The 19,540-nt window shown below is 37.5% G+C and overlaps 1 protein-coding gene across 1 annotated transcript in view; it reads left to right on the forward strand.

Moving 5' to 3' along the window:
• Positions 1-19,540, forward strand: part of LOC107590972 (thyrotropin-releasing hormone-degrading ectoenzyme-like) — a 122,661-nt gene that overhangs the window by 42,688 nt on the left and 60,433 nt on the right. The window contains exon 4 of the mRNA XM_016279942.1: positions 15,726-15,880. Coding sequence (XP_016135428.1) covers positions 15,726-15,880 — 155 coding nt within the window. The remainder of the gene's footprint in view (positions 1-15,725; positions 15,881-19,540) is intronic.

Genomic DNA, 19,540 nt, shown 5'->3' on the forward strand with positions numbered 1-19,540 from the left:
ATTGGTATGATACGCCGGACCGCAAAGAAATATATTCCTGATGATATCTCCCAAGGGTAACATGTAAAGCGGGAAGAGTAACAGCCCTAGTACTGAGCCTTGAGGTACTCCATACTGCACTTGTGATCGATATGATACCTCTTCATTCACTGCTACGAATTGATGGCGGTCAGATAAGTATGATTTGAACCATGCTAATGCACTTCCATTAATGCCAACAAAGTTTTCTAGTCTATTCAAAAGAATGTTGTGGTCAATAGTGTCGAACGCACTAAGATCCAATAGCACTAATAGAGAGATACAACCACGATCAGATGATAAGAGCAGGTTATTTGTAACTCTAATGAGAGCAGTCTCAGTACTATGATACGGTCTAAATCCTGACTGGAAATCTGCATAGATACCATTTTTCTCTAAGAAGGAATATAATTGTGAGGATACTACCTTTTCTTGTATCTTGGACAGAAAAGGGAGATTCGAGATCGGTATGTAATTAACTAGTTCTTTGGGGTCAAGTTGTGTTTTTTTGATGAGAGGTTTAATAACAGCCAGTTTGAAGGTATTGGGGACATATCCTAATGACAATGATGAATTAATAATAGTCAGAAGAGGATCTATGACTTCTGGAAGCACCTCTTTTAGGAGCTTAGATGGAATAGGGTCTAAAATACATGCTGTTTGTTTAGATGATTTAACAAGTTTATACAATTCTTCCTCTCCTATAGTAGAGAATGAGTGGAATTGTTCCTCAGGGGATCTATAACACACTATCTGATGCGATACTGTAGCTGATGGCTGCATGGTTACAATTTTATCTCTAATAGTATCGATCTTGGAAGTAAAGTACTTGACCACAGACTGAGATTTCTGGGATTTCAATCCTGCAGTTCGGACATGATGTGTTTACTAGCAGTTCTCGACTTCTCATGTGAATGAAATCACTTTATCAATAATTTTTCCAACCAGTATTATGCTGTTGGATTTTGTAGGAACATCAGGTCCAATGAAGTTTTGATTCATTGGATGGTTCATGAAAATGATACGATTAAATGCAATTTACAATATAACAATGTTTGTAAATAAAATAAAAAGCGCATGAATAAGATCTTGAATTTTCTAAAAGTAAATAAATTTATAACAAATATGTTTCCGTCTGCCATCATTTTCAGATTCAGTCTTTTTATTTATTTATTCTTTTATATCCAAAGTTAAATGTTCAGTTCACTGCCCCTAGTGGATGCGAAATTGTGAAGAAGTTAATTTTGAAATGGCTTGACTTACAACTATTGTGTGAACTCATTGTTATGCTTTACTCTATTTGGACAGACAGATAATTGGACAACACAACAGTATGTTCACTATAGTTCTGGGTCATGTTGTCCTCATCTGATTGCTGATATTTATCCAAGAAATAAACTGAGGTGCACAATTTATAGGATTTCTGCCAGCTGGCATTTCTGTTACCTACTGAGATTTTAGTTGTGATTAAATCAGGACACTGCTGAGTTTACATTCAAATACAGTTTAGTAAAGCTCTTGCTCTCAGCTTTCACTTTCAGCTCTCATTGCAGTGCTGAATGCGTCAGTTTGGCAGTGTCTGTCAGGAAAGGCGTCTCTGTGCTGTATTTTTCTTTTCATTCTATTTTTAACATTGTGATATTTCTGAAAGATGTGACAAAACACGGAAACCAGAGCCCAATGACTGACCAGTCTGAAAAAAGCTGGAAAATGACAGCTCTTGAGTGGCAGAGGTCACGTCACAACTTCCCCTGAGATTGCACTGTAAATCTATAGAAGAAAACAGATGGCGGGTTCAGTTGTGAGAGTGACTGTATTTAATGAAGAGCAATCAAAAATCAACAGCTCATGTATGACCAAAACACACTGGCCTACTGATAATTTCCCCAAATTTCCTTATTTACAATTTTAGAGTGAGCAGGGAAGAGAGAAAACAGGAAAACATTTTTCACTCACTTTTTTATCTTAGACATGAAAAGTGACAGTTTAAGTTCACGATCAAATGGAAGGAACAGTTTGTTGCGGAGAGAGGAGGGTCTCTGCACTCATGATGTCAGCTCAACACACACACACACACACACAGGACAGTACTGACGCTTCTGCTTCATGGTTGGTACTTTTTTCCTACAGCGTAATGTATAAAATCTGCTTCCACATATATAAAATCAAAACAATGTGAATATTTCAGTATGTCTGAGACATTTCAAATACACTGAATGAATCCACTGGTTGACATTGACATTCTAAGCATTTGGCAACTGAAATTGTATAGGAAAAAAGGAGACCCTGTTGCCCCAAGACAGTTAAAATAATATGCTAATATAAATAATTAAGGGGCAGAAAGTGGGAGTAAAATTGTGAAGTAAAACTAAATTATGACATTATGGGCTTTAGGGAAAAACAAAGTGCTACAAAAGTGTTGAAATGTCCCCTTTAATATTTTAATGATGAACTGCTGATAATAACAAGTGATATCTTCATCCAAGAACAGGTTTAACATTTTTTATTTATGCATTTAAAATAGTTCTATTTAATGAGATGAATACACTTTAATCTCTATAGTTCAGCTCTCCTAGTCGAGTGTTCATTGGAAGTGTCATGGGTTTGAGAGTCTCTAGAATGATGAATCTGATCTCAGACCTGCTCTTGACTGGAGAAGCACCAGCAGACATTTGACTCAATTGCTGTTGACGCACTCACACTGTGTAGGTTACATGGCCAACATGTCACTTGACCCTCAGCAGGATTAAATGTGAAGTAGAATCAGCAATAATTCCTAGAAGCAAATCTGACCTGGTTTTCCCAGAATAAATAAGACATATTATATGCTGTTTCCTCTAATATCAGCTCTGACATTTAGCCAAAGGTCAACAGTGAGGTTAGGATGGAAACTGTGGGGGGATTCACTAGTTACCCACCGAGTGCTAATGAGGTGCATGTGTTGATTTGGCCAAATGCCAACATTTAGGGTGTTGAAATCCCCGGAAATCTCCTCTCACCTTCAAAACAAACATGAGAGTGTTACTGGGATTAATAGTACTGTTTGCTAAGCTACGGCATACAGTAGCAATACACTAGCAAACTCTCAAAAAATGCTAGCAACCACCTAACAGCCACTCAGAACATCTTAGCGACCACATTATTATTGAAAATGTAAAATCTAGTTTTATCATGTCTAATGGTGATCAAAACACTTCTTTGGCTCTGGTTTAATTTTTTTAATGAATGTTCAGAACAAAATAACAAAATGGTTACATACGTAACCTAGAGACGTTTTAAACTAACATGGTTTCCGTTCCATTTCAGGTTTTGACAAAGCTGCACATTGTTTTCATTGACATTTTCAGGATGTACCAATAGAAAAGCTACTATTAATTATCCCTACAATATGTTTCCTCTAGCACATTATGTGTTTTGGTTTGAACATGCTGCTGTGAAAGCGCCTGACGATGCAGATTAATAGTTTACTAGAACTAAGGGAATTTTCTGAATTCTTTTTCTTTCTGTTCAACTGTCCCTATTTCGCTTTGGTAAATATGCTGTGTTCCCAGCAGTCTCTGCTGATAATTTCACATTCACACATATTCAAGTGCAAGTTCACGGCTTTGAATATTTTTCTCGTACACTTTCCATCCTGATGTCAGTGCAGCTCTCGATGTCAGTAGAGAGACAAAAAGTCAAATAACAAGCAGCTTCGCCTTTCCTCCTTTTCAAATTACTGATAAAGACGAATAGCAAATGGAGAGAAGAAAACTGCTGGAGTGTTTCAGGACAATGTCTGTGGCTCACTGATCTGTGTCATAATAATTCCACCCGGCCTGCCGCTCCGGTCCGGAATACTATCTCACGGGAGCCCAGAAGAAACAAAAAAATGTTTGTGTCCCTCCGTTCTGCTTCGGTGCAGCTCTGATTTGTAGCGAGCACCTGAATTTGACCACTTCTCAATTTTATTGCCTCTCACCTCTAAAGACTTCTCTCCATTTCAGCAGCTGTGATTTGTGGATGAGCAGAATGGGCCGCAGACATCATTAGAGAGAGCTGATACTAACGGGACGCTCCAGCTGGAGCTGTAATAGCGCTTATAGAGGCTCACACTGGCTGAAATTGCGATTGATTGTGTTATCATGTTAAGAACGGGAACGCTGTGGGTTTGATGGGGTCTGTGAGGAGAGAGAGACCGGGAATGTGTTACGTTCACAGGTGTTGAGTCTGGGAATGACGTGGCCGCTAAATGAAAAAGGTTTATGAAATGCACGGGACGCTACATTAGATGACTAAAACGCCACTCTATCGCTGTGAGAAGACAAATCTTTACAGAAAACTAACGATGTAAAATCAAATATATCTTTATCAAACTAATATCTTATCAAACAAGGCCAGATGATGCTGTCCACCTTCCTTTTACAGCTTGATTTCACATCAACATCGTCTCTTTTTTTATCTACTTTTAGGTCTCCTAATGGATTTTCTGAGACTAGTCTAATTAAAACATAGCTAAGTACTTCATTAAATTCTTGAGCTGTGAACGAGCAACTCTGAGCCATAAAATTTTATTATACTATTGCTTTAGGCTGATCCCAAACCATTTTCAGAAATCTAATTTTGAGTATTAAAGCTGTCAAATGGTTTACTGGCGGTCAGTATTAATGATACTTTCCAGTAATGCAGCCGTCTTGTTGAAGGGAGCAAATGTTGAAATGCAGTTCTGATAGTTTGCGATAACAGAGGGAAAGAGTCTTTAGTGAATGTGTGAGACGAGCACAGAGCTTCACAGAGAGGTGGAGTGAACTGTGTGATAATGAGATGAGCTGAGAGCATCTGTTTGACCATCTCTGGAGGCTTTTCTCCTCAGGCACCACTGCAGCTCCATGAAGGGCCGCTCTCTTCTGCCCCGCTGCCTGTGTTAAGCGCTCAGATGTGAGAGCAGACCGCAGGGCGTCAGGGGTGCTGTGGACCGAGAACGAGTCTCTCTATTTTACCATGAACACACTTACAGAGACTCAAATCCATCCTTCTCTCCTCATTTTCAGCCTCATGTGCTCCTGAGCTTAATAAAGGTCAGTGTTACGACATTCTGCTGTTCATTATGTAAGGGAAACAGGTCAATTTAGCTCAAAGGGAATCATTTAAGATTGTAAAGGGAATTTGGACAGAATCACTGTTTTACTGCTGATCACTGAGACGGCCAACGATTCATTGAACGAGCCGTATAACATCAACTCTGCAATGGATATTTATATCCAACAAGATCGGCAGTTTAAGACATTAACTTGTAAGCACAAAACACAAGATACTTCTCTTTTCAATATAAATAAGGCTTTATTGGATAAATCTAAGACATGTAAACTAATCTAACACATGAACACACGCATTCACACATTCACACAAGTTGCAGGAAGAGAGAAAGTGAGGAAAGAATGAGTTTAAGAGAATGAAAATGTAAAATCCCAAGTTTACAGCAATATGTGCAGTTGCAAAGTCCTGAACAACCATCAATCCCTTAATTAACCCTCGAATTGAGTTCCTCAATGAGGTTAAATTTATATGAAATGCTCCAGTTCAGCTAGAATCTGGAGGTACTTGCGTTCCCTGTGTCCGGAGTTCCCTTTGTTGTCGTCCTTGCAGAAAAGGGGTTTCCCGCGGTTGATGATTGGCTGGAAGTTCAGTCTTGGGAAGCCAGTGGTTGGGCGTTGGCTGACGACGTGGAGTTGTGGCTGAAGTTGAAGTTTTAGACGGCACTCGAGGTCGGACTCGAAGACATGGCGTTAGGCAAAACTTAACTCAGAACACGAAACTCTCAACGGAAAAGAAAAAACTAAAGTAAAGAAATAGAAGTAAAGTTTGACGAGACTAGGTGGCGATCTCCTCATGGTTTTGGAGGAGTGTAAGCCAGAGCACGCTCAAAATGCTAAAAAAGCATGACTAAAAAGCATAGCTCAAAGCTATGACTAAAAAGCCGCATGGCGAAAAGGAAAAGTTAGACGTAAAAAGCGTGCTAAAAGCGATGAATTGACATGACTAAAAAAGCAATGATCTGATGGTGTCCTGAGTATTTAAACTGGGCTCTTGGACACATCCCAAATTGTGTTTTGACCAATTAGACACTGTCTTAGCTCTGCGTGTTGCTATATTCCTCCTCCCAATTCATAAATCAAATGTTATCTCATCAGTCACATGGTCCGAGTTTTCCCGCTCTTTCAGAGTATAATTTTGGACATGATTTCTATAACAAGAAAATGATACATTTGACAAAGAATTGATTGGAAGAAACGTTTCAAGCAAGAAGATTCAAACACACACATACTAAACATGAATATGAACCCTTAAGCTATTCAGTAGTTATCAAAAAGACATACACAATACGTGATTAAAACATGATAGTCTAATGTGTGAGTTACATACATGATATGGAGTTAAGCAATGGGCTGATATTAGTTTATAAGCCTTTTTGAGTTCATTTTGGTGCATGGAAAGGCAGTTTCTGTGCTATTCTGTGGCTGAGGACATGTTCTGTGAAGACCAGAGGTTAAAAGGTCTGTCATAAGGAATTTCAGTCTGTTCTTTGTCTTCTAGGTTGGGGGAGTCAATCCAAAGAGCTTGTGATCGTCACTGGTTTACATGTGATGGTCATGCTGTGCATCTCTAACCATTTCATCTTGATTACTTGCCCCCAAAATTGACAATCTCCTTGGAATTGTCAATAAGTGTTCTTTTGTTTAAATGCTGTGAGCTACTCAAAGCTGCTAGTTGGTTCAGGCTTGTGGCGCCAGGATCTGATTTACGAACATCCTGTGTCTTGGGCCTCTGTGGAATTCGGCTCCTCGTGTTTCAACTATGTTCTTGATCAAATCTTAAATTGTCTGATTCGGTCTGATACCCTACAATTATTTCAGACCATTTCAAAAAATCATCTGTGATTTTTGTTGGTTTCTGTGTAGTTTTGAGTGTCTCTGAAGACAAAGAAACTGACAAGCAGGAGTCGTGACCCTGTATTGACTTCTCTATGATGCATTGGGAGTTAAAATTCAGTGCCGTTTGAATCGGGTGCAGAATGTAAGAATAAAGAAGACACTGACTTTAAGAATATGTGAGAAATATGGAGTCAAGGTGAATCTAGGAAGCACAAACTAAGATCAGCACAACAAATCCACCTAATCCTCATCATGATTTTACCAGGAAGTCACAGCATGTTAATAATACACACATATTAAAACTAATTTTGGGTCTGTAACAATTTATTCAACAGCGTGATTCAGTCAAACAGCTTCATACTGAGGTGAAATTTGTGGCCCAATTAGTCAACAAAACTGCACCAATTATCACACTGCAAACGGAGTCTCCACATGCAGAGACATCTAAAGAAAAATATGCAAACTGAGAAGATAATTTTGATAATTAATATCCAGGTGAGAGACTTCTCCATAGGTCTGGAAACATTTCACATCAGGCCTTCATGATTTAGCCTGGTAGAAAACACTAGAAACAGAACATCTCAACATGAAAGACCTTTTGATCAGCTGCTGATGAAACTCTCTGAACCTGTTCTATGTCTATATGTCTATATGCAGACCAGATTCTCACCAGCACCACTGACAAATAAAGCACAATTCTGTGTCCTAACAGTTGGCTGCATAATATATACAAATAGACAACAAGAGAGAGTCAAAACAGTAAACTCTACTTTGTTTCAGGTGTTTTGTTTACCTGGATGTTCTTGATGTTATAGCGTTCAGGCTGATATAACTATATATTACCAAGCTTGGCAAAGAACTGGAGGCATTTTATTTATTTATTCACCTTTATAGGTTTTTGTCTTGTGTTTATATCATATGATACAGTATATCAACATCACCAGAGCAAGAATCTGAATTTGACCCCTTCTGTGTAAATATAGCCTACCAGTGCCAGTTCAGATACGCCTATGAAAACAGTCACATTGTAGCCTTAAAAGTTTAAGTGTAATAAATATGTTGAATCAGACTATTGATTTGTAAAGCTACTTTTTGTAATGTCTATTCAGTGCTCTTCTTATTAACACAATAATGACTTGTTTTATCTTTTATCTCAGCCCAAATTGATTAGTGATTAATTTGCAATTAGTTCGATTAATTAATTGGCACATCATGTAATTAATTAGATTCAACATTTTAATCTCTTGACAGCCCACATTTAAATATAATTTAAATTGATTTAACACAGTTAAAACATTATTGCATTGCATTATTTAACAACTTATCACATAAAATTTTGCATCCCTAAATAGTAATTGAAAGTTGGTAAACAAACGGTAGCCATTGATTTCCATAGCATTTTGGAATATTTGGTTACCCACATTCTTCAAAATATCTTCTTTTGTGCTCAACAGAAGAAAGAAACTCATACAGTACAGGTTTCATACAGGGCTACAGAAATAGAAGGTCCAGCTGAGAAAAGAATAAGAATAAGAATAAGAGTAAGAGTAAGAGTAAGAGTAAGAATAAGAATAAGAATTGACAAGTGTTTTATTACAGAAAGAAATATTAAACAAAAGTGAATTTTAATCAAGCACAGACTTGAAAGCTGGAAGGCACAGAAATTTCTGAAATAAACAAGATACCTTCTGATGTTCATGTTTATTTTGTGCTATAGCTAGTAAAGTGGAAGAGATGATCTGTTCAAATTCCGCTTAAACTGAGGCGCTACACAGAGATGCTATTCTGTCGGCCATGACCATTTCTATAAGATTTATTCCTAAACAAAAGTCTAATGTTGAAGCTGGAGTCTTTTCTTGTGATACACAGAGTGATCAAGATATTATGTCTAGACTGTGTAGTGCAGTGGATCTAAAAAATCTAGCAAGCATAAGGTGAAGTTAGCAATAGCATTATATTTCAGGCTCATGATTGTTAATGTTAATTTTTAAGGTTTATTTTAAATGGTCATAATTCCTCACTGAACTTGTCTGTACTGAAGCAGCTGTTTGAGATTAAGTATATCAGGGTAAACAGAGTAAACAGATTCATGTATCTTTGCGTTTCTCACAGTAGGCTATATTTTTAGTGTATTAAGGATGAATAAGCAGGTTGCTAATGAACGGCCCCCGTTACATCCCCTCGCACACAGAACTAGCATCAAAAGATCTAGCGCTGCGCATGTTCATGGACAGCTACTTCAAACACTGATGCCTTGATGGTCATTAAGTGTAGTAATCTAATGAGGAAACTTCATTAAGTCTTTTCATTGATTTGGGGTTCAGCGTTTCTTCCTATCAGAGCTCAAGACAAATACAGTGTAATCATACAGTGAGTCATAACAACATCAGGCGATGTGTGTCCAATAACTACAGTAGCTATATTTAATTGGAAATGTCTTCGCCTGTGGCAAGAGCTGTGCTTCAAGGTGATATGTTAAGGTATTGTGTGAACACAGATTATGTCAAATGTGGTAATTTCTGCACTTAAACTTTTGAAAAAAAAAGTATCAGTTTTATTGATTTGAACAAACTAGATATTAAATTGAAGCGTGTATTTCTTCATGAAATTCTTGTATGTGAATGATTCCTCAAATTATATCTTCTTGAGGAGACGTGTGCTATTACTTTTCTAAACTATCAAACTTACTACATTCATCCGGTGAAAATAAACACTTACCGAACATTGAATGAGGGACCTGAGTCACGTCTATAAACAAGGATATCATAAAGACTTGGAGGCTTTTTTGAGAAGAAACCCATAAATAACCAACTATATTATCAACACATATTAACCATAATGCAAAACCTAGAAAATCGATGACACATGGAAACACATGGAAAATGATAGAAAATGTCCTGGAAAATCTTGTCGTCATCCTGGAAAATTATTATTTAAAACAAAAAAAATGTAATTGGGTTTTTCTTAAGCCAAGAATGAACAGTGTAGCGTCTGGGCCAATCAGACACACAATTTTTCATTAGATTTAACAAATCAGTTATTCATTAGATTAACAAATAGTCACAGACCCCTCACCCAATAAGCATACTGGGTGCCAGGATGTCTGTGAACGACACCAGGCCCCTGGTCACCATGGCAACCAATGCTGATATCACTGGTTTTATGGCATCATATGACCCCTTTAAAACACTGATTAATTCAGGAACTAATCACATATGAGTGAGTAATTGAACCATTCAAACAACTGATTCAGTTAAAGTGCTGATTCATTCAAAAATGAATCAAATATAAATGAGTCATTGAAACGTTAACTCACTGATTCGTTTTAAAATGCTTATGCGGTTTCGTTTGGAGATACTTTTGTAGCAAAGACAGAAAGTAAATGACAATATTGTGACTACAATGTAAGTTCTAAATATTACCCTTTATGTTTATGAAACTGTTGTATAAAAACAATATCACACTGCTGGTGGTGTTTTTCCGATTGCCATTATATATTCGGTAAACAACATGCTTCTTCTTATTGATTATGTATACTATTTTATGTGTCATAGAAGGTCATACGCCTGGTTATAATTACTACTTACAGGTTATAGTTGCAGTAATGTCTTTATTTACCTCAAAATCTCTTTGTTTCCCTCTCAAAAAGTAGGCTACTGTTAAAGTACATGGATATATACTAAAGGATTATCATATTTGCTTATTGTTTTGGATCTGGTATTTGACGTGGTTAGTTTTGGTATGGCTTTGTATCTTGAAATTTGTGACAGAAGTTGGTTGAGTTGAAGTACATCTCTAATTACCATGGTACTTATTATTTGTTAAATATAACAAAAAGTTGTGTGTCTGATTGGTCCAAATGCTACAGTATGTGTATGTGTATGTTAGACTAGTTTAAGTGTTTATGTAGTTAATAAAGTCTTACTTGTATCACACTTGACGTTGTTCATTGTTTGCTCATAACTGGAGTCCCTTAATCATGCAGATTTATGCTACAGGCTCTGTGTAGAATTGTACAGTAAGAAAGTTATTTCCCTTAACCATTAAATTTACGTTCTTAGAATTGACAGACAGTTGACCCTGAGAGGTCAAGTAAATACTTACAGCGGATCTAAATATTTATAATTAATTATAACTAGTTATGATTAATTATTCATATTACCCCTTGAGCTGATTCGCTACAACAGTTTACCACTGGCCCGAAACAATTGATGTTAGTAGTAGAAAACGTTTGAACGGCCATAAATCGCAACCGGCCTGTTTTTGCTCCAAACGTGCGATCGGCAACCGGCTCTTATTTCAGCCAATCTGGAAAAAGAGTGGGAACCCTGAACATGCTAGAACGACATACTGTAGAACACAACACACATAGCAGCCAGACACATAGATAGACAGACACAGACATGAGAATAGAACTCTTTTCTATTCAGCCACTCTATAAACAGACATGTGTCTAGTTTATCTTTATAAAGTGAACATTATATGTGTCTGTGCTGAAAGAGAGCAGGTGTGCGCTGACAGACTGAACCCTGCTGTGAGCAAAGCCTCACGTTCACGTCCTCCCGCCTTCTTCTGCCACACCTCCTGTGTCGCCTCAGGACCGCTTGCACTAAAACAGCCTCAAAGAGCAGTGCAAGTAATACAGACCTCCAGATAGACCTGAATAATGCACAGAACTGGACCTCAGGCTGTGTGTGTTTGTGTGAAACAGACTGAGGTGTGAGAAACGTGATGAATAATTGCTTTAGTGGAGCTTGTGCAGGTTCTGCTCTCTGAAAACACAAGCTGTTTATTTATTTGATCTTGCTGTTTTTCCAGACGCTCTTGTTACTGTGTCCACTGCCATTCACTGTGCCCCCGTATACACCCCACCTCTGTTTTGTCCCTTCATCTTCCCCTCGCAGATTCCTTCAGCCTCTTTTAATAGCAGATGTGAGAGAGTGAATGACAGGGAGAGATGGAATTTCTCCAACTTTGCGTCGTCATGGTTTCTGCAATGTTACAGCACTCTGCCAAAAAGAACCTGTTCAATCCAACAGAGTAGAGCTTTATATATCAACTACAGGTATAGTGACCTATAATGACTTATGGTTTACAGCAGTAAATGACAGAAACTATCCACTTTCCAAAAATAAAAGGACTGTGGATATACGAGGATATAATTATAGTATCAGGTGGTAATAGTGTGGTACTTTTATATATACCATTGTACAAAATTATTACCATATGCGTATATGTACTATATTTGTATAGTACATATAACATGTACTATAACAGTTTTGGTCTCCAAATCCAGTTAGACATATCACATAAGTGCTGATACATTACCCCCATCAGCTTAAGGACTTTTCACTGAGACTCTGACAGTAGGTGTCAGTGTCTTTATGAGTGAGATTCATTCACTCAACCGATTTGTTCCAAATCAATGGTTCATTCAGAAACCAATCCAGTATGAATGAGTCATTGAATCATTAACTCAAACGATTTGTTTAAAGGGGTCATATGATGCTGCTAAAAATAACATTATTTTGTGTATTTGGTGTAATGAAATGTTTTTATGGGGTTTAACCCTTTCGCACGTGAGTTTAAAATATTCTAGCTGAGCCGTGAGTTTTTTTAGGCGACCGTTATTTTAAAATGTATCGCCTTATTGTTTCCATGGCGACGCGTCATGCTTGTCATGTGACACAACGCAGCCACAATAGATCTGTGTAACACATGGATCGTTTTTATTTATTGGTTTGGGGTTCAGCGTTTCTTCCTATCAGAGCTCAAGACAAATACAGTGTAATCATACAGTGAGTCATAACAACATCAGGCGATGTGTGTCCAATAACTACAGTAGCTATATTTAATTGGAAATGTCTTCGCCTGTGGCAAGAGCTGTGCTTCAAGGTGATATGTTAAGGTATTGTGTGAACACAGATTATGTCAAATGTGGTAATTTCTGCACTTAAACTTTTGAAAAAAAAAATAGTCTCAGTTTTATTGATTTTAACAAACTAGGTATTAAATTGAAGCGTGTATTTCTTCATGAAATTCTTGTATGTGAATGATTCCCCAAATGATATCTTCTTGAGGAGACGTGTGCTATTACTTTTCTAAACTTATCAAACTTACTACCTATCAAACTTACTACATTCATCCGGTGAAAATAAACACTTACTGAACATTGAATGAGGGACCTGACTTGGAGGCTTTTTTGAGAAGAAACCCATAAATAACCAACTATATTATCAACACATATTAACCATAATGCAAAATCTAGAAAAGATGACACATGAAAACACATGGAAAATGATAGAAAATGTCCTGGAAAATCTTGTCGTCATCCTGGAAAATTATTATTTAAAACAAAAAAAAATGTAATTGGGTTTTTCTTAAGCCAAGAATGAACAGTGTAGCATCTGGGCCTATCAGAAACACAATTTTTCATTAGATTGAACAAATCAGTTATTCATTAGATTAACAAATAGTCACAGACCCCTCACCCAATAAGCATACTGGGTGCCAGGATGTCTGCGAACGACAACAGGCCCCTGGTCACCATGGCAACCAATGCTGATATCACTGGTTTTATGGCATCATATGACCCCTTTAAAACACTGATTAATTCAGGAACTAATCACATATGAGTGAGTAATTGAACCATTCAAACAACTGATTCAGTTAAAGTGCTGATTCATTCAAAAATGAATCAAATATAAATGAGTCATTGAAACGTTAACTCACTGATTCGTTTTAAAATGCTTATGCGGTTTCGTTTGGAAATACTTTTGTAGCAAAGACAGAAAGTAAATGACAATATTGTGACTACAATGTAAGTTCTAAATATTACCCTTTATGTTTATGAAACTGTTGTATAAAAACAATATCACACTGCTGGTGGTGTTTTTCCGATTGCCATTATATATTCGGTAAACAACATGCTTCTTCTTATTGATTATGTATACTATTTTATGTGTCATAGAAGGTCATACGCCTGGTTATAATTACTACTTACAGGTTATAGTTGCAGTAATGTCTTTATTTACCTCAAAATCTCTTTGTTTCCCTCTCAAAAAGTAGGCTACTGTTAAAGTACATGGATATATACTAAAGGATTATCATATTTGCTTATTGTTTTGGATCTGGTATTTGACGTGGTTAGTTTTGGTATGGCTTTGTATCTTGAAATTTGTGACAGAAGTTGGTTGAGTTGAAGTACATCTCTAATTACCATGGTACTTCTGTCACTGTCTTCAAGAGCATCAGCCATGTAATTGCAGTATGAGTCTGTATAAAAGCCCAATTAAAAAAGCATTAAGACTCTTGTCCATGATGAACGTTAAAAATGGCCAATTAAACCTGGACTGTCTGATTCTGATTTACTCTTCAGTCATTCACCTTTGCTTTGCTGTTTTCATTGTTCTTTGCCTCATGAATGAGCTCGTCACTCCATCATTTCTGCATAAAAGTGAAATGTTAACAATCCTAATGGGGGCTCATCATTATCAGTGAAGCATCTGACTGCTGCTCACTTTCAACACAGCTTTTTTTCCTGTCGTGCAGCCCTGCAGCTTTATCAGTCGCCATGACGATTGCAGCTTTTCTTCCAAAACTCTACAGCTGCTTTCTACACAATTCATGAAACATGCAAATAAGACACACGCACACACACACACACGCACGCACACACACACACACACACATGTTTGTTTTTATGGTTTAGGAGGACTCTCCATAGGCGTAATGGTTTTTATACTGTTCAAACCGTATTTTCTATTGCCCTACACCAGGGGTGCCCAACCCTGCTCCTGGCGATCGACTGTCCTGCAAAGTTTAGCTCCAACTCTAATCAAAGACACCTGCCTTTAATTTTTAAGTGATCCTGAAGACCCTAATTAGTTGCTTCAGGTGTGTTTGATTAGGGTTGGAGCTGAACTTTGCAGGACATTCGATCTCCAGGAGAAGGGTTGGGCACCCCTGCCCTACACCAACCCTACCCCTAAACCTACCCCTCACAGGAAACTTTGTGCATTTTTAGATTTTCAAAAAAACTCATTCTGAATGATTTATAAGCCTTTTAAATTATGGGGACACTGAAAATGTCCTCATAAATCACCTTCTCGTTGTAATACCTATGTCTTACCCATGTTATTATACAAATTTGTGTCCTCATAAACCACATAAACATGCACACACACACACACATACCTGCCCGCCAGATAATCATGTTACAGTTTCCAACAGTTCCTCTTCTTCTGTGGCTGATTATAAGATGTGGATTTAACAGCACCAGAGGTTTAACTGCTTCTATTCTCATTGGCATATGAATGGTTCCTGAGATTGACTCATGGAGGTGGAGGCGTTTAAAACAGCTGATTCGCCGTCTGCTGTGCCACTGATACACAGATTTGAGTAAAGGAGCCATTTTAAATATGTTTGGAGGGAAATATGATTATGGAGCTGCGTGTCTTGTTGCTTTGCTGTGTCTGGTTTTTGGGTTAAAATGCAATGATCTTTGATTATAGCATTTGGATGATAAATACGTTTGATTCGGGGCTAATCCACATTGATATCTGGGATTAGATCTTTTGTTCTATGATGCACAGTTATGTAGTACAGAAGAACATTTGTCTGTTTTAAAACATCATTTACAGACGAGCAAGATGGTTCATATGCAGTGGTGTCTTGGAAAATGCTTGGGTTGATCCAGCCGCTGTTTGTTGTATTTGTTTACACTTACTTCTTGTTGCATTGTATCACAATCCTGGTTTCCCGTCATTGAGCTTGGATCTTCCTCACTGTGTGCAGATCTCCTGGCAGTGCCAAAGCATCCGTATGCAGCCATGGAGAACTGGGGCCTGAGTGTGTTTGTGGAGCAGAAGATCTTGTTGGATCCTGACGTCTCTTCCTTCTCCTATCAGATGGAGCTCACCATGGTGGTGGTGCACGAGATCTGCCATCAGGTAAAACACATTTACATGTGAGCTGCTCTGTAGTTTCACATTGTTTACGGTCCCAATAAAATTTCATCTTGCTGTTTTGAAGATGACAGAACTTCAGATTTATTCATATAGATTTATTCAAATTGGACTAATTTAGTCAAATTATATCAGTGAATCACTTTTCTGACATCTTGTGTTGTTCATTTCATGACCATTGAAGTACTGCACGTCCATTTATGATGCACGACTTCAATCAGGTCCCGGAAATTGCCCAGACCATGATTCAGAAGATTTCTCTTTTAAAACATGGTGCTTTTCCTTTTTAACCATCACACACATTACAAGCACTCCTATTTTGACTCAGCATGTCCCGTCAGTGCTGTTTAGAGTCCTCTGAGAAACGTAAAGCTGCTGTAATCAGTCATACAGACAGAATCATAATTATATAAAATGTATCACCTATCAGATCTGTCTTCATCATCTAAAGAAGCCAGTGCAGAATTCAGTGAAAGGCAGAAAGAGAGAATCTCCAGGAGTCAGAGAGCAACAGAGAGTGTGAAGATGGTCAGTTGTTGAGTTAAAGAGCAGAACAGCGGCAGATGTAATTGGACATCTGGAGAATTTGATGCACAGCTCTTATAAAAAGAGCTTCACACATCATGTCCATTGGGATTGTGAAAGTAAAGATTTCTTTCCTTCATCCCTCTTTCTTTCTTTCTTTCTCATTCACTTTGTTTTTCTCTCACTCTAGAGTGTTTCACACATCTTTCTTGTGTTAAATAACCTGTTTTTTGTACCTTTGCAGACTATTAGACACTGATCAAACAAGCAGCTTTTTTTTTTCTTTTGGCAATGAAATAATGTTCCGTAAGGGACTTTAAGCCCACAAATGCATCATCATCATGAATTATAAAGGAAATGTTGGAATTATTCATTGCATGTGCTCAATTTCCACCAGCTTTTGTTCGCAGCTCTTATGTTGCTGAGAACCTTGGTTTTTAGTGTCTTTTGTTATGGCGGATTATTTATGAGCATGTTGGAGATGTTCTGCGCTCTCCAGTATTGTTCTGCATTCATCTCTTGAATAGTCTTCCTCATGTGCTGCTAAATCGCAGCTCTGCATTGTGTTCTAGGTGCCGTTGCTTTGATAAAAAGCTCAATGAGAGGGGCGAAACAGCATATCTGTAGTTCTTTCCTCTCTTCTTTTCATTTGTTTTCACTTTTTGACTTATTTTTAGGGAGAAGAAAATAAAGGAAAACAATCCCCTCATCTCTCATTTCTACACAGATAATGCAGCTCCGTCTGAACTCACTCTGAACCTTATACAGTAACACACTCTCACAGGGAGCATGTAATCATGATATTATTTGAGAAACAGCAATAGCGTGCATATTTGATATTTTTAGAGCTGGAATTCATGAGGGCATCCCAGACCAGACTGTTCTCAGCATATAAACCCCTGTTTTATGATCAAGAATAATTGAAAAGAAGCTGTAGTGGAGGCTGGAACTATAATATTGACTAGTGATGCTGTTTACAGGCAGAAGCCTGAAATATGTCCAATACTGTCCTGCAGTACATTAACGTCCCCACTGAATTCACGTTTATGTACAGCACACTGTAAAGTTGAAATCTAGTGTTTGTGCTTCTAAAATGATATTGACAGTTAGTTTGTAATTGTTATATTCAAACACTAATAAGTTTGTAGTAATATTATGTAATTAGTACTATTATAATAGCCTTTTGACTACAATTTACTGTACTTGGTTTATTTCTACGTTTATGTTTTGTACTGTATTGTATACTATTTCACAAAAACAGTATGCAGTTTACAGTGTAGACAGTTTTAGATTTTTAGATTTGTATAACATGATTCATATGGAAACATCTGATTGTTTGAAAAAAAAAAAGTAAGCATGAAGGTCCACCCCCAAACCTAACTGTCAATAAGACATGAGATCATACAAATTCGTACAAATCAGCCACCAATTCGCCAAAACTTAAAATAGTTACAAACTGCCAAGAGAGTGTGTTAATGCTGATTTAAGATGTCAGATTAAACATTGAAATCATGTAGTCAGCCCAAATTAGCTTTAAACACGTGTATGCGTGTGAGAGTACAGTAAGTGTAAATATTCTTCAGCTTCTGTATTCGCAAACGATATCAGTGACCACTGTGTTGTGGCAGTAGCCAGAGATACAAAGCTACCAAAGCAGAAGCCGAGAATTTTAACTAGGCGTTTTATGAAATATTTTAATGAGCAATTTTTTTTATATGATCTTGCTCAAATTGATTGGGATAAAATTACTTTAATTCCAGATGTGGATTGTGCTTGGGACTATTTTTTATAATAGTTGATAGATATGCCAATTATTAATAAGCACACACCTTTGAGAAAACATAGAGTTAAACACCAGGACAATCCTTGGTTTTCAACTGCCCTATATGATCTTATCGCAGCGTGATGCAGCATGGGCTAAGGCTAGACAAACACTGTAGTATCTATACCTCAGATTGGAATCTTCTTCAAAAGGAGATGAAGTTAAAAAACTTGGTGTCTTATAATTATTTTAAGTCTTTATTATGTAATCTTGAGAGCAACTTAATGGTGTGTAATTGTTTTTAACCGGTTATATGTTGGTTTTGTAATGTATGTTGTAACTACGTTGTTTATTTGTATATGCAAACTCGGCTGCCTATCTTGGCCAGGACACTCCTTGAAAAGAGATTTTAATCTCTTCCTGGTTAAATAAATAAATGAAATGAAGTGTGCTTATTTACAGTATAAATGAGAAAAAGACAAAGAGAGATAGAAAGTAAAAGACAGAGATTAGCCGTCACACGTTTTGAATTCCACCGCAAGCTCTTTCACCCTTTTGTGTCGCAGCTCTCTGGAGTTTCTGCTCATCTTTATGTTTTTAATTGAGACGCCATTTTTCTATTCATATTTTTCTGTTTCTCTGCTTCTGTCTCATGTGATATTGATTTAAATAGCACCCTGCTAATTGTTTTCCAGTGTAGAGAGTGTCAGAGTGGGCGGGGCTTATGCTCACCTGACATATTGATTGACACATTTATTGTGAATGCATTAAATGAGTCCTCATCCAGCGCTTATTCTGTCATGTATTAAAATATATGTCTGTGCTCTAATAACTCGAGTTAGTGGCAAAGTGCCAGTGTCTGATAAATCACATTTGGATCTCGTCACTCGCCCGAATGCCTGCAGAGAATTGATTAGTGGACGGCAGACTCTGTTTGCTATTGTATACGTTTATCCTTTGGCTTTCTGGGGCTCAACACCTACTATCTCTCCCTCTCTATACTGGCTCATTTTAATGTCAGATACTGTAGCAGCGGATTGTTAGTAGATTTGCCCCCACCAGCGATGAGGTTTATATGTCACAGTCACTCAACCAGGGTTCATTTCTCAACTCATTTCAGCCTCTCAGATTAAACGATGCTGCACACAGCTCGTCATATGCAGTTATTCAGCCAATAACATGAGCCTGTTAGAGGTCGATGCAGCTGATGTTGAGTTTTCTTATTTTCCACAGATTGGAGAGGTGACATTCTGCCCTCTGGGTATGAATACGATGGGAGAGTGAGGCTTCAGTTCTTATATGTCACATACATCTCAAAACCGTTGCTTTAAAAGCATAATTAGACATTAAATATGAGT

Source organism: Sinocyclocheilus grahami, unplaced genomic scaffold, assembly GCF_001515645.1.
Source record: "Sinocyclocheilus grahami isolate Dianchi unplaced genomic scaffold, SAMN03320097.WGS_v1.1 scaffold135.1, whole genome shotgun sequence".
Lineage (NCBI taxonomy): Eukaryota > Metazoa > Chordata > Actinopteri > Cypriniformes > Cyprinidae > Sinocyclocheilus > Sinocyclocheilus grahami.